This window comes from Montipora capricornis, chromosome 7 (genome assembly GCF_036669925.1).
Source record: "Montipora capricornis isolate CH-2021 chromosome 7, ASM3666992v2, whole genome shotgun sequence".
Lineage (NCBI taxonomy): Eukaryota > Metazoa > Cnidaria > Anthozoa > Scleractinia > Acroporidae > Montipora > Montipora capricornis.
The window spans coordinates 38489982-38504981 of NC_090889.1; the positions used below are offsets into that span (position 1 = coordinate 38489982).

Below are 15000 nucleotides of genomic sequence, written 5' to 3' on the forward strand. Positions count from 1 at the left end.
CCTACCGGTATAAATAGTGGTTACTCGTGAGAGATACTTGCAGCACTCGAAGATAAAATTCGTATCCCCGCGCGGCCATAATATCCTCTATATCTACATTTCTGGGCATAAATGTCTCAACCTACAGTCTTTTTAAAAAATTATTTTATGGAGACTCTACTACTTTTGATTAATAATAATAATAATGATAATAATAATAATAATAATAATAATAATAACAACAACAACAACTATTATTATTATTATTATTATTATTATTATCCTTTTTGACAAAATTGGTGCCATTGTTGACCCATAAGGGCCTCAAGATCTATGGCAGCATCATCAATGAAATGCAGATGATGTTTAAAATAATAACTACCGGTATTTTAAATATCATCAGGATTTTGTTGATGTGGTATCATATTTAAGAAACTTTTTTGTCATTTTCTCGGTTCTTCCGCCTTACGCAAAACAGCCAAATTATACCAGAACTGATTTTTGAGGAACACTGTTTTGCAGCTTAGAAAGAAAATTTACAAAGTGCAAAAGAAATGTCCAAAAGTTCAAAAAGCACATTTATAGCAGTTGCACTACTGTTTTTAAAAAGGATGTTTGTGTTGTGGTTTTCATATTGATGTCGTCTTGTTGTACTGGTCTTCAATCCCTCGCTGTTTATACAGCTGTACTGACATTCTTGAAAGTTTAAATTGTAGAGTACGAGTTCAAATAGACCTCTGTAGCAGCAAGTAAATTGTCTATTTCAGATCATTTGACAGTTACTTTGTCTCTTCTTTCCAGCATGCATGTATGCAATTGGTAATCTATGAAATGAACACTTCCCAGAGCACCATAGAACAAAATGTAATGAAGCTGTACAGGATGATAAGGCAGTTAGGCTCATTCTTGGGTTAGGAAAGCACAATTCATGCAAAATTAGTATTATTTGTTTCAAGCTTAAAGGGGAGGAAAATAAAGAAAAGGACAATTGGGAACTGAAATTATCTCTGTTATTTTGATAGTGACCAAAACAAAATTGGATGCTATGGGAGTGAAGTAAAATTTTTACCAATAGTTCAGAATAGGAATGGGATTTGGGGGAACTTTGGGAACAGGTTATTTGGCTAAATAAGAATTTAGACTGGGAATTATGATGTGAGTATGGGAAATAAAAAGCTGTATAAAACTCAAAGCGTTTTTTCAATTGGTTTCCTAATTTACTTTTGTTTTCAGTCAAACCATTTGATAATAATTAATTTTATTTAACGTGATTTACTTTCCTAGTGGCTTTCCTTGCCTGCTATGATTGGATATCGCCTCCTGGTGGCTTTGTACTGTTTAAGCTGGGTTATGTACAGTATTTTGGTTGATCACACTTGGAAATGGTTCATTTTCTTGACAGACTGTACATTTCTATGCATTACTGCTTACTTCATTTGTAGCACAGCCATATCAGTTCATTACTGGTGCTATATTCATCGGAAAGTTACAAGGCAAGAACCTTCAAGGCAACAAAGTTTTGACTCAAGCTCAGGCTTGCTTTTTTACAATGCAGCATCCAGGCATCCAGCCAGTGGAGAAAGAGATGAACCATTGCCAGAAGGGAAGTATTATGGCACATTTGAAGATTCTAACCAGGATAGCAATTCTCAAACAGTTTCTGTGGCTTTACACGAACATGTTTCAGAGTACCCACAATCTTGGAACCACAAGGTTACCTGGTTGCTATACTCTATTACTTCGAACAATTCAATTTTGGTCACGGTAGTTTTCTGGACTTTACTATACAGCGGCTATGAAGTTGGAGAGCCAGATATTGCTTTTCATTTGTTGAACTCAGTGTTCATGCTGATAGAAACATTTTTAAGTAGCATTCCAGTACGGCTTCTCCACGTGGTGTATGCCATGCTTTATGGATCTTTATATTGTTTATTTACAGTGGTCTATTGGTTGTTAGGTGGAACAAATGATGCTGGCGACAGTTACATTTATCCAATCCTTGACTACAGTAACGATCCCAGATTAGCTGCTATTCTGATTGTGCTGTATGGGTTTGTTGGGCTTCCTGTGGCTCAACTGATTCATTTTGGATTATTTAAGCTTCGCTGTTATTTGACAGGTTTGCGAAACAGATGATGGTTTTGAAACTAAATGCAGATATTTGAATAGAGTAAGCTTCTGCTTTTTAAATCAAGTCCACAAATTCATTTTTTTAAAAAAAGAAGCTAATGTCAAAAATTTCACTCTTGGCCTCACCCTATTTAAACAATAGAGTTTTTCTGTCGAGGAACTATCGGTCTGATAGTTGCCCCGCGGAAATTTGATGTTCTTAAAACAAATATTTGCCAGAGAAGCGAAGCTTCGAGGGCAAATATTTGTTTTAAGAACATCAAATTTCCGCGGGGCAACTATCAGACCGATAGTTCCGAGACATAAACACTCTATTGTCTTTATTGTTCACTACTAAATTTTCTTCCGCACACCAGCTCAAAAATCATGTTGAATTATTTTCAACTTTATTAGACGAAAGCCGTGTCAGCCAATGTAAACTTTGAAAAAGAAAACAAACAAAACCCTCTTAATACAATTTCGATTGTTTATTTTCCATAAGGCCGCTTGTTTACAGAGGTATGTTCAGCGGACGACTACTATCCATCCGGGTATTTTCCTCAGACGGCACTATGGGCTCATAGTGTCTCTCCGCAGACGAACACTATTGCCTCACGTGATCAATTTAAACCAATAAGAATCAGAGAAAATTTAGTGGTGAACTATAATGATAAATACATGTAGTAGACCCAAATAAAACTTAGAAATTATGGCTTATGAATAAAATGAAAGTTTAACTTGAAGCTGCCCTGTTGATCATGAATAGCCATTCTCTTTAGGCCAAAGTGAGCCCAAGGGTTTGCTTCTTGAAGACCAATATGTTTTACGTCTTTTTCAATTTAATTTCGTTAAAAATTCAAAACAGATAAATTTGTATAATTTTAATTTACGCAATAGATAATTTGCAGTAAAAGTCCATAAAAGAGGCTCAGATTTGTATAATTTTAATTATGCAATAATGATACTTTCACAAAAAAACTTATGACAGAGGCTTAGAATTATAGAATTTTAATTTATGCAATAATGATACTTCCAGGAAAAATCCATAACAGAGGTTCAGATGTGGAGAATTTTAATGTATGCAGTAGTGATAATTTTGTTAAAAGTCCATAACAGGGAATAAGATTTGTAGAATTTAATGCAATAATGATAGTAAATTTTTATTTGTTGTCACTGTGGGAAAAATCCATGATAACAGAGGCTCAGACTTGTAGAATTTTAATTGATTGAATAACTCAGCAATTTTGTCGAAAATTACAAGTGAAGGTTTCTGGGGGATGTAGAGTGCAGGTTACAAGTTAGGGTTGCAGGTCATTGTTTCACCATGAGCTCAAACAACCCAAACCTTTGCTAATGCTAACATTAGGCCTAAACACTATGCTTTAGATAATGCTTAAGCCTAAGGCTAGCATTTTTTTTTAAAGTTTGGGTTGTTTTAGTTATGGTAAAACAATGACCCGCACTTTACACCCTCGAGATGTTATGAACATTAAGAATTTTTCTCGGGAGTGTTATATCTCAGTTACAATTTCGAAGCCAAGCAGATATTTTGTAGAGGTGATGAAACACTGCTAATACTTGTATTTCAACTAACACAAATAGTGCTCACGGTCAACTATTCTTTTTTTAGTATGACAACAAAACGAAGAAGACGTAATTAATGATTAATGAGCTTAATAATAATAATAATAATAATAATATAATATTTATTGATTTGTATTGCGCAAATATCAATCCAGAGAAAGAAATTTTCATCTGCGCATTACATTGACTCAACGAAATCCTAAAATCCTAAACATATTCCAATTAACAAAAAGTCTTATTTACAATGATTAATTTATCTTAAAATCCTATATACAAGTCCTTCTTTATGAAAAGAATAAAAACAATAAATTAGCTGGGAAACACCTTCTGAAATCAATTGACATCTATTTTTAAGCAAACATTTTCCTTAGTTACATTTTAAAATCATGACGTCATGTCATGTGAGTAAAGAAGGAAAAAACGAAAGTTGAGTACGAGTAGTTCCGTCACCTCTGAAGTTGGTGCACTTCAAATCTGACATAGGGTGTCCTGGATACGGGCATCCTCAGAGACCCAGGGACAGTCAGTCGAGACGGGACGAGAATCGGGACTCGCCTAACTTGAAAACTTTACGCCAGTCCCGATTCTCGTCCCGTCTCGACTGACTGTCCCTGGTTCTCCGAGGATTGAATACGGGACGAATCTCCCAGAGAACAAATGAAACCGACTTTGTTTTGCTGTTAACTGAGATTTTATTACGATTTTTTCCCAAACGTAAATAAAATTTCTGTATAAAGTTGTATTTCTGTAGTACTAAAGTTGTATTACCGTAGTACTGTTCTCTTTGCGCTTGCCTAAACCTTAAAGAGACTGCGTGATTATAGGTAGTTAGGGCCGCAAAAAAATACTCGCAAATTTCGCACTCCTAAAGCATATCGGACAAGGAGATTGTTAATTTTGGGGTTGTGGGAAGAGCAAGTTGATAATTGAGAGGTAGATCATATGAAAAAAAACTTCAGATTTAAGATCACCAAGATTTGACGTCTCTGTAGAAGTCGATAGTGTCCCCTAATTGTCTTTTTTTATTGTTCCGTAATTCGAGTCGTCGCTTTGACTGTTATACTGACCATGGAAAATGAAATATCAATTCGCAGGCCTCCCGCTCGGAAAACAGGTGAAAAGTTAATTGTTTGCGAAAAAACACAAGCTTATCGTTCGCCTCAGTTTTCTCAAACCTAAAAAAGCTGTTCCAACTATTAATGAACACGAAAATTTGGTCTAATAGACCTAATCGGCCAACTCAATGTTGAACCCAATTCAAACCCTTTGGGGGTATAAAGTTTTCTTCCAGGAGTTTCTATATGAAAGGAAAGGATTTAAAACTACCTATTGATCCACCCTTCACTCGCCAATGCAATGGTTGCGATCACACTTGCAATTGAGAGAAAATTGGGCCCGGTTGTTCGAAAGCCGATTAACTTAATCCAGGATTAGCGTAAACTTTTGTTTCATGTTTTCAACTTTTTGGTGAAAGTTTCTTTTGCTTATTTCTGTTTTTCAAGATTGACTTCTTCTATTGTAAAGTTTTGCTGAATATCAGCGTTGAACAGCATTTGGGAGTAGAGAAATAAACTCCTTGGTTAATTTTTAATCTGGGATTAGTGTTGATGTTGTCGGTCAAATCCGTTTTCAGATCCGTATTTGTGACCCTCATTTTACCTAGGCTCAATATGCACTCCACCTACATAGTTTAAAGCAGGTATCAACCACCCAAAAAGGATTTGGGGGTTGATAGCTGCTGGCCCTCAAGCTCTGTCTTACGCATCTCAACACATCTCCTTAATGTTTTGTATTATCTTATCGGTTTCTTTATTTATACACTTGGCCATTAAGTCTCAACAATGCAACATAGTAAGGGAACAAAGAATTGTACTATGCACTTTAATACCGGTACTCCAGCTCGGACCCTTCAGATCAATAGTCTTGTGTCCTCACCCGTTACCATGACTACAACGACGAACCTGCTCAACCCAACACAGTTCTTTTTCTTATTTATCTTTGTGTAATAAGTTAATGTATAATAACCAAAACTAATCCTAACCTGGCCCTAATTTTTCTCTAGGCTTAATTTAGGCCCAAAAAAGTTTCTTCAATTCATCTGAGTGCGTACTCAACATATTGTAGGTGAAATGAGGATCACCAATTAAAAATTTAACCGATCTCTAGGTAAAAACGGATTGAGCCTGAGAACGGGTTTTACCGGCAACATTGACACTACTCTAGTGTCAACTCTCTCGTGTTTTGAATACCTAGGGGAACTCTGAACAATAGAACTTGATTTAACACCAGTGTTGACTCCCCAATGCGACTGCAAAAAGTGGTAAAGACTTGTTTCCATATCTCAAAGTGCCCTTGGGTGTGAGGTGCCTGGGAATGAAATTAAACGCTAACCTTAGGCCCAATTTTGGCCTAAAACAATATTTAGGCTTAACTGTTAGCATTTCTAAAGGGTTTGGGCTTTTTCAACAGTTACATTACTTAACCTCAGTCTGCATTTTACACTGACCGATTCCAGTGATTTAATTTCATTCCCAGGCACCTCACGTCCAAGGGCTCTTTGAGATATGGAAACAAGTCTTAGCTTTACCATGTAAGTGTTCTGTTGCTGTTGAGGCCCACGAGTAAATGAGTGGGTGTGGGTAAGGGAGAAGAAATCAAGGGGTAGGAATCAATGCAACCACAGGGAGCAAACGTTAGTTTTTGTGTATACCCTGTGGCAGAGTCAACTACAATGTCAATCTATCAAAATTGCACAAAATAGCGCTTGTGAGGCATGAGGGGAACAAGACGTAAACGGCAAATTAATTAAATGCTGGTTGGTTTTCTCTTTTCACGTTGTGGTAAAAAAGAAATTTCCGCTTGTAAATCTCATTCATGTCAATGGATGTCTTTTTGTGGTAACTTGGTAACTTCACGAACGCGGCCAAAGAGTACACTCAAAGAACGTTTATAAAGCACGAAGCATGCGGGTGCTCTTTATTTCAACTCTCTCGCCTCTCTCAATTTGAATCAGCAGTACTGCGTTTAGCTTTTTATTTGCCTCCCATCAAACACGTGTTGCTCATGCGTTGCTTTGGATTAACAACAATCACGGAAACGTCATCGATGACGTCACTTCAACTTAAAGGAAACGATTAGGCAATCATAAATATGCACTTTGTTGATAAAGTTTGGAAAGCAGTGCCTTTATAAATGTTGGCGGAAGATAACATCTTCCTTTATAACAGGGGCACCCAACGGGAATATAGTTCAAAACTACTTAAACATAGCATTGTTAAACGGATTTTAGTATTTAAACGGTAGATATAGGCATATTTTTATCCCCTATTTTTTTTTTATCTGTTCGGATCTCCTAGCTGAAAGTTTAGTGATCTGAAAATTCTAGGGATCAAAATTAACCTTTTCGAAAATTTCAGCCAGAAAAAAGGCTCCCGAAAATTCTAGGTGACCTTTTTAGGATAAAAATCCGTTAAAAATGGGCAATTGTACCATTTTTTCAGATGTTCGAAAATCCTAGGACAGGCAGGCAAGCAAGAAATTTTACAACAAATGTTCCGAAAATTCTAGATCTCAAATCGTCTTCCGAACAGATATTTTCCGAAAATTGACGTTGGGTGCCCCTGTTTAATGATAATTCACCGTTCAATCACCCTTTTTCGATTTTCAAATTAATTTCTCAACACCGTTTAGATCTTTTACCAGGATGCAGTGAATCTACTTGTTTCACCGGTTACGTTTTTCTTTCACAATTATAATCGTTTCAATTAATCACTCGTACGTGACTTTGATAATCCTCACCACGACAACACCATTCAGTAAACAACAATCGAAACCAATATATCCAAAAAGAGACACAAGTTCATCAAAGCTGTTTTTCCTTTTATGTTAATGCTTGGAAGATTTCCACTGAGATCAAATAAGTACATAAGTTTATACTTATAAAATTCGTTTCATTTTCTGTTTTTACGTGACAGAAGAAGTTACTTGAGATCATCATGACGTCAGAATCCCCCGCAATATTTGTGTTGATTTGCATCAAATATTTTGTATCTTGGATCGCATGTCCTGAATATTCTGTTTACCGTCTTGACAAGAAATTTAAAACGTTGTTACAGCCATGTGTCGCGACGAGTTTCGCCTTTCTCAGATTAAACTGCAAAATGCTGACGCCAAAGATTTTATACGATCACCGGTGAGTTCAGTCCAAAGTAGATAGACTTTCTACTCCATAAATAAATCAAGTCGTAAACAAAATTATCCGCACTCCGATATAGCTTTTAAGTGAGGGATTTTGATGAGGGTTAGATTCTCCTCCCTGATATTCTGACCACTGTAAGGCTTTAAAAGCTGAGCCTTTAATCAATTGTTCATTTTAGGTCATTTAGTGCAACGTGTCATTTAGTGTATTTGATTCTTTGGCATCTTTAAAGTTTAAAAGACGTAGATGAAACAAAGCTTTCTAGTTGATTGAAATTACGAACAGAGGCTGAATGAATTTTCATTTTTTCTTCAAGAGGGTTTCGGGGTTTAGCCGCTTCCTCTAGACGTTTTTGAGAAATCGAATTTTCTATTTTTAATGTTTCATCTATTCAGAACGGTTATGTGGCAACTCATCGACTTTTCAACCGCAGTTCAAAGAAATAGCTACAATAGAACCAAGCAATAGTATTTCTGGTATGCAAACTGATATCTAATGACTTTGATTAAAACTTTCGACTTCAAGTCAAAGTGATTTTATGGATTTTTTTTTTTTTTTTGGCGAGAGGAATATTTGAACGAAGAAGAAAGGACATTAATGGTGGTTCGCAAACAATCTCTCGAGAGATAGATAACAATGCTGCAATGTATAATTGCTGTTGGACGAACAAAAGGAGCTAATGAGAGATCTTTTGTTTTCGTCCACCAACATGGCGGCGATGACGTCACGTGAAAGTCTGACAAAGTAAATGCCTCCCCCCCCTCCTCCCTCCAGCTGCGGAGCGAAGAAAGCGAGCGAACAGCAACATAATCCGAATTTAAAATAAATGTGCTGTGCAAAATCATTTTTTTTCGCTTTGATTAAGCATCGAAATCGAGACCAAAATATATTGCTCTATGGGGAGGCCTCACTTTGAGTGGGAGGCTCAAAACACAGCGAAGAACGACTATCATTATCGACGTCTTAATCGTAAATATTTTGAAACTGGCGTCCCATGACTTTCATTTACTACGCCTGTAGTTGTGCAGTGCTATATGTAATCTGGATTTGAGAAACATGGTTAAGACCAATCGAACTGACATTTATCTTTCAGTTTCACCAGAACTTAATCTGATATATATTTTTAAGTACTTGGCATGTATTCCTTTGGCATAATTCAGAACGCCATATAGTCAGAACAATAATCAATTTAAATGCATTTTTTAAGTGGCACTATGATCAAAAAATCACTTCCTTTTTTTCTTCAGATTTTGAAAGCGTGTTTGCTTAACACCTGCCTGGGAAAATTTTTTTTGGCTTTGTTTTTTATCCAAAGGCTGTTTACTTTGAGTGTCAGTTTTGGATTTCACAGTCCGCCATTACTCACGTTCAAAACTGAGCCGACTCGATCTCAGAGGGTTGGATCTAGGGAAGTAACGTTATTGGCCGTTTTTATACTAGAAATGCATAATCCGTCCAGACGAATTATGCGTCTCTCATGTTATCCGTCTAGTGTAAAGACGGGACGAACAATATGAGACGCATAATTCGTCTTGGACGAACTTGGGCAAACATTTCTTCTGCGTCTGTTAAATTCGTCTAGTATAAAGACGGGCACTAGACGCATAATGCGTCTGGACGAACTTTCCAGTTTAGTGCGTCTTTGAAGACACCCTAAAATAGATTCTTCGTCCAGGCGCATAATGCGTCTTGTGGCCGTCTTTATACTAGACGAATTTAAAAGACGCAGAAAAAAATGTTTGCCCAAGTTCGTCCCAGACGAATTATGCGTCTCTAGTATAAAAACGGCCGATTAGCGAGTAAACGCAATTCATAATGCATGCAAAAGACGAGTTTTAAAATAGAGTAAAATAAAGTAAAGTAACCACATTTAACTTCGATAACTCGTAAAAGTAATTCAACTGACGAACCTGAGGCCGACGGCGCGCTCATTTTACTCCCCACTCTCCATCAGTGCTCCGTTTTACGAATAGTTAAAGCTACTTAAGCTACACTGAAAGGAAAGAAGTCGAAACAAGGACGTGAGACCCGGGGATCGAATTCAGAACCTCTTGCACGAAGACCTCGCACTAATCGTCTGTGCCACCTTGCTCCTTAATTAATCTGAAAGCCCGAAACTCCCGTGCTGCTTATTAATTCAGTCGCGTACAAACGCATTGCATTCTTAAACAAGTAAGTGTTTGGTGTCATTTTCTCCTCGATCCAGCTCTCCCAATATTTTAAAGTTAATAAGGGCGGACCATTAAATAGGAAAATTCCAGTTAAGATAAACAGCTGTCTTTTTGAAATTAAGGCTTGAAACGTGGATCACCTTATGTTTAGTTAACATAGTTTTGAAATCTAAAGAGAAAAAAAGATTTGAGTTTTTGATCATAGTTCCTCGTTCGGAAAAGCAAAAACAGTATATATTTTTAAGTAAAAAGCTTTACAAGTTATGCAGTGAAATCACCCTTCACCACAAATTGTTGAATTTCATAGCCTTGGCGTATATATACTTGTCACTTAATTGAAAAGTTTTCTACAGTACCAACAACATTAACCATCTCAAATCCGCATTTCAAAGAAATGATATTTCATACATATCTCTAGACTTAGTTTGTAAATGTGCACTGAAGGAGGAAGTGGCCCATATAGTACAGTACAGTACAGTACAGTATATACATCTTGTTCGATGGTTTAACATATAATACAAGCGGATATTTTGCGAGTTGCGTAGTATTTTTATTATTCCACAACAAAAAGGTATAATTTTGCTTCAATTTTATTTGATAAGAGTGTTTCTAAAAAAATGCATCATCTGCCTTCAGGGCGCTTACGAACGATGTAAACAGCACAGAAAGCCAGCCAAATGTCCTTTATTTGATTGTATCAACGAAATGACGAAGGACAAGCGATGACAAGGTCAATTCTCGGGCTTTGTATCGTGTTGAAAACAATTTTTTTTCATTGAAAAAACTCCCGTTCCGTCCGTATTTGCTCTGTTCTAAAGCGATCAAACCGGGACACTACTACCGTCTCATATTTTGAGCGTTCTCTTGACCAAATATGGTAAAATGGGGTAATAGTGGAATAACAAAGCACAGTACAGTTGTATTACGTCGTGGCCGGTAAATCGGTTGAAGCTGATGACTCGAAGTAGTCGTCGATCCAACGGTGAAAACCTGGCTTGTCCGTCATCTTTTTCCCCAGTTCAAGTGCAATTTATGGAAACCAGATTGTTGTTCAAGTTTAGTCCATCGATCTCGTACATTCTTGTTTTGATTGCTGGCAAAGAGCATTTCAACCTTTCTTCTCGCTTGTGAAGGTTGTAAGGTTTCATAACCAGTCCCTCGATTAACTATGGTATGTAAGAGTTCTTTAAGTATGCCCGAGTTCTACTTTGAATGAATGTCAGCGGGGTTTATTTTCATTTAATTTCATTTAATTTAACTGTATTAATTCAACTCAACCACAGGTTATCCCCATTGAGGGTATCCGCCCGCATCCGGATGTAATAGGAGACTTCGCTGTTCATAAACAATTCTTTTGTTATTCAAATTTTGTCAACCAAAAAACAAAAGATTCCTTTGTTTCGACAGAGAATAAATCTCTGGTTTGCACATTAATGACAATAGGTGACGTAACGGTAAGTATCGCTATTGACTGAAAGTCAATTTTCGATGAGGGAGGCAACGCGCGGACGGTTCACGGAGGAAAACCCTCGGAGTCAGATTGAGGCCGACTGAAACTCAGCCCACGCACTACCTCGGGGCCGAGAGGGGTCCAGAGGGTCGCAGAGGGGGAAGACACGGTTGATAACCGCTCTAAGCTGTTCTGAGTTCCTTACTTTGTAACCTTAGAAGCTCTATGTATCTTCAGAGAAGCCAAATCTAGTTTTTATCCCCTTCGAATGCGGCCTTGAACAGATTTAAAACACGATAAGACAGATAAGACGACAAAGTCTCAAGTCTGCTTGAGTTTCTGTTGCACTTATGACCTACTTGGACCCCATTATGAACTCGTCTACTAATTGCGCAAAAGCCTTAAATATTTGCCGATTATAGATGGTTTGCAACCAATCTCTAATGGCAAAAATCACAATGCCGTAATGTACAATTGCTGGTGGACGAACAAAAGGAACTAATGAGACATCCTTTGTTTTCGTCCAACGTAAAAACCCTCTATAGAGAGTTTTCACTCAAGTGACCAGCAGCCATATTGGATTACTGAAACAAAAGAACTTATTTACATAAAAAATAAAGTTCAATTCGCGGAGGATTAGTTTGGTACACCATCATGGCCGCCATTTCTTTGCTTTGGAAAACCAACATGGCCGCCTTGACGTCACGTAAAAACGCTCAATGGGTGGTTTTCACATTGAGTCATCGCTGCAAAGTTGATGGACAAAAACAAAGGATCTCTCATTAGCTCCTTTTGTCCGTCCACCAGAATTTTTACATTGCACAATTTTCATCTCGGTAAATAATGTAGTAGAATGTGCTGCCTTCGTAATTTAGCTGCATATGGTCAAACTTCAAGTTCTGTTCGCAAGAGGGAGCCATCGCACTTTCGCATATGTTTCGCGCCAATTAGGGAGAACTCACGTGATCTTGTTGTCGCATGACCCAATGGGAATAGCAAGTTGACTGTCAGTTTAGTCCGATTGGTTGGACCTCTCAAAGTATACCTCATGTTGGCGAGAATACGAAATTACGATCCACTTTTTCCGATACTATATATTCACAACACGACTTTGCCGAGAACATGAAACTACACAATTCTTTTGCTACAAGAATTAACAGAATATTCACTCCAGTTTCCCAAACTTATTCATATTTGAATAATATTAATAACAAGTTTGTTTTTACAACATTTTGAATAATTAACTACTTAATTTCCCAAGGGAAAGATCTTTTTTCCAAGAAGCAAACCCGCTGCATAATTAGTCATATTCCACTGGACAATTTAAACTCGCAGTATCTCCGTATATTATGATTTGGGCTAACATGAACTATATCCCAGTCTCTGGAGGCACCTCCTTCAACGGTGTTCTCAAAAATGTAGGACGGACTGAACCGAAAAGGGATCGTTCCCGTGACATGACTGAGAACTAACTTTGCGGAAGGTTTGGGTGTATGGATAGCACCTCCCGCCCCCCTACCCCGTCTTCCCCTCGGCCCCCGCCTGAGATCGGGTAGCATGACGCCTTATAATTCTCACAGGCCTGGCGCTCGTATCGTGGAATTGGCTAGGGTGGGGTGGGTGTTATCTTTCTTGGCGTCTTAACTGATGCTTCGTAATATGCCGAAAGCACTCGTAGTCATAATGTTAATTTGTGTTTGTTGCAGTGGATGCCAAACGTATTAGTCACTATATATCGTGGAATATTCGCCGGGTACTGCCTGGGTTGGATCATTGCCAGCGGCTTCCATCCAGCCAATGGAAACGAGAAATGGTTCATCTACCTCACCAACTGGGGCTTCTTCTTGCTTACACTGTACTTCATCTGTGCTACGGTGGTCTGTATTCTCCATCATTTCAGCAAGATCGACAGCTCTACTGTCATTCAAATGAAGTCTCCTCAAGTCGACAGCGCCAATGTGGAAAGCGCTGTTGCAGATGATCAGAACGCCAGCCAAGATACAATGGACATGTGTTGGTACCACAAGGGATTATGGCTTGTCTTCAATATTGCTGCCAATGCTGCCGTTCTCATCACATTGTCGTATTGGAGCCTGGTTTTTAACGGGGTAACCAGTGGCTTGGACGTCAGCACCCACGCCGTGAACAGTGTGTTTATCTTGGCCGATCTCATGTTGAGTGCGATTCCAGTGAGAATTCTTCACACTGTTTATGTGTGGGTTTTTGGCTTATGCTACTTACTCTTGACCGTGATTTTTTGGGCGGTGGATGGTACCAATGCACGTGATGAGCCTTACATCTACTCATATATCGATTATAATCGTATCCCGGGTCTCTCCAGTGGTATCATCGTTTCTTTCATTGTAGTGGGTCAACCTCTCGTACAAGCTCTGCTCTTTGGTCTGTATAAACTAAGAAATTTTTTAAGTCTTAAATGTGGCAAAAAACCAACCGCCTCTGGCAGCTTTTAGTTAGAGCCAGCCATCCTACAAGTTGAATATTTTTCTGGGATTGAGATTTAACAGGAGCCCAGGCCATTAACTGGACCCTCCATACGTATTATATAATTGAGTCAACCATGTCCCATATCTTTTTATTTTTAGAACTGCTATATCTTTTCATACCTTCGTGTTTCGAGTGTGTTGCAAGTAATGTAATTAGTGGCCGCCCATAAGTCTGTGGTGATTGGCTATTGTGAAAACACCCGCGAAAACCCCCCTGGGAGGTGCTTCTAAAAACAAAGAGATACGGGACTGGGTTGACTCAGGGGCCGATTACATGAACCGGGCCAGCTCTGTTTGTTTGTCCTTCCAAAATCATAAGCATTGTTTCCACTTTCTCTTGAGACCATTATAAGCCCCAAGAGAAAATAAAAACAATGCTTATGCAGAATTTTGGAGAGACAAGCAAAGAGCATGGTATAAAACATGCGTGGGCATGCACTCTCTATGGTATCACGAGCCTCTGATGTCATAGTATTCGAAAACCTCCTGTACGAATACGATACGTGTTCTGTGACCAACAACACTATATTCGTCTTTTCACGTGACGTCACGGCGGTCATGTCGGTGTCCCTAAACACTGGAACGGCAGCCATGTTGGTGTACCCAACTAATCCTCTGGGAATTGAGCTCTATTATCATGCAAACATTTTCTTTTGCTTTGTTGGAAAAGGGCAACTCTAAAACCCGGAATCCGGAATCCGGAATCACAGTCATTGTTTTACCAATACAGAGAGTAAAAACTATCCTAAACATTCATAAAAGCTAACCTTAGGCCTAATTAGGCCTAAAAATCGTTTTTAGGCCTAAGGTTAGCTTTTATGGATATTTAGGATAGTTTTTGCTCTCTGTATTGGTAAAACAATGACTGTGATTCCGGATTCCGGATTCCGGGTTTTAGGGTTGCCCTTATAAAACAAGGTTACTGACCACGTTGGGTGAAAACCCTCTACAGCCATCTGTGGACGTCGTTGGCTAGATTGTTTCTTAGTTGGCTAAGCGCCGTAA

The 15000-nt window shown here is 38.3% G+C and overlaps 2 protein-coding genes across 2 annotated transcripts in view; both read left to right on the forward strand.

The window, feature by feature from the left end:
- The window catches only part of LOC138057934 (uncharacterized), a 4486-nt gene extending 1655 nt beyond the window's left edge, over positions 1-2831 (forward strand). The window contains exon 2 of the mRNA XM_068903836.1: positions 1264-2831. Within this exon, the coding sequence (XP_068759937.1) occupies positions 1264-2115 (852 nt within the window). The 3' untranslated portion in view covers positions 2116-2831. The remainder of the gene's footprint in view (positions 1-1263) is intronic.
- Positions 2832-7051: 4220 nt separating this feature from the next.
- LOC138057143 (protein rolling stone-like) overlaps positions 7052-15000 on the forward strand; it is an 8922-nt gene continuing 973 nt past the window's right edge. The window contains exons 1-2 of the mRNA XM_068903211.1: positions 7052-7864; positions 13198-15000. The exon at positions 13198-15000 is cut by the window's right edge and continues 973 nt beyond it. Coding sequence (XP_068759312.1) covers positions 7790-7864; positions 13198-13962 — 840 coding nt within the window. The 5' untranslated portion in view covers positions 7052-7789 and the 3' untranslated portion in view covers positions 13963-15000. The remainder of the gene's footprint in view (positions 7865-13197) is intronic.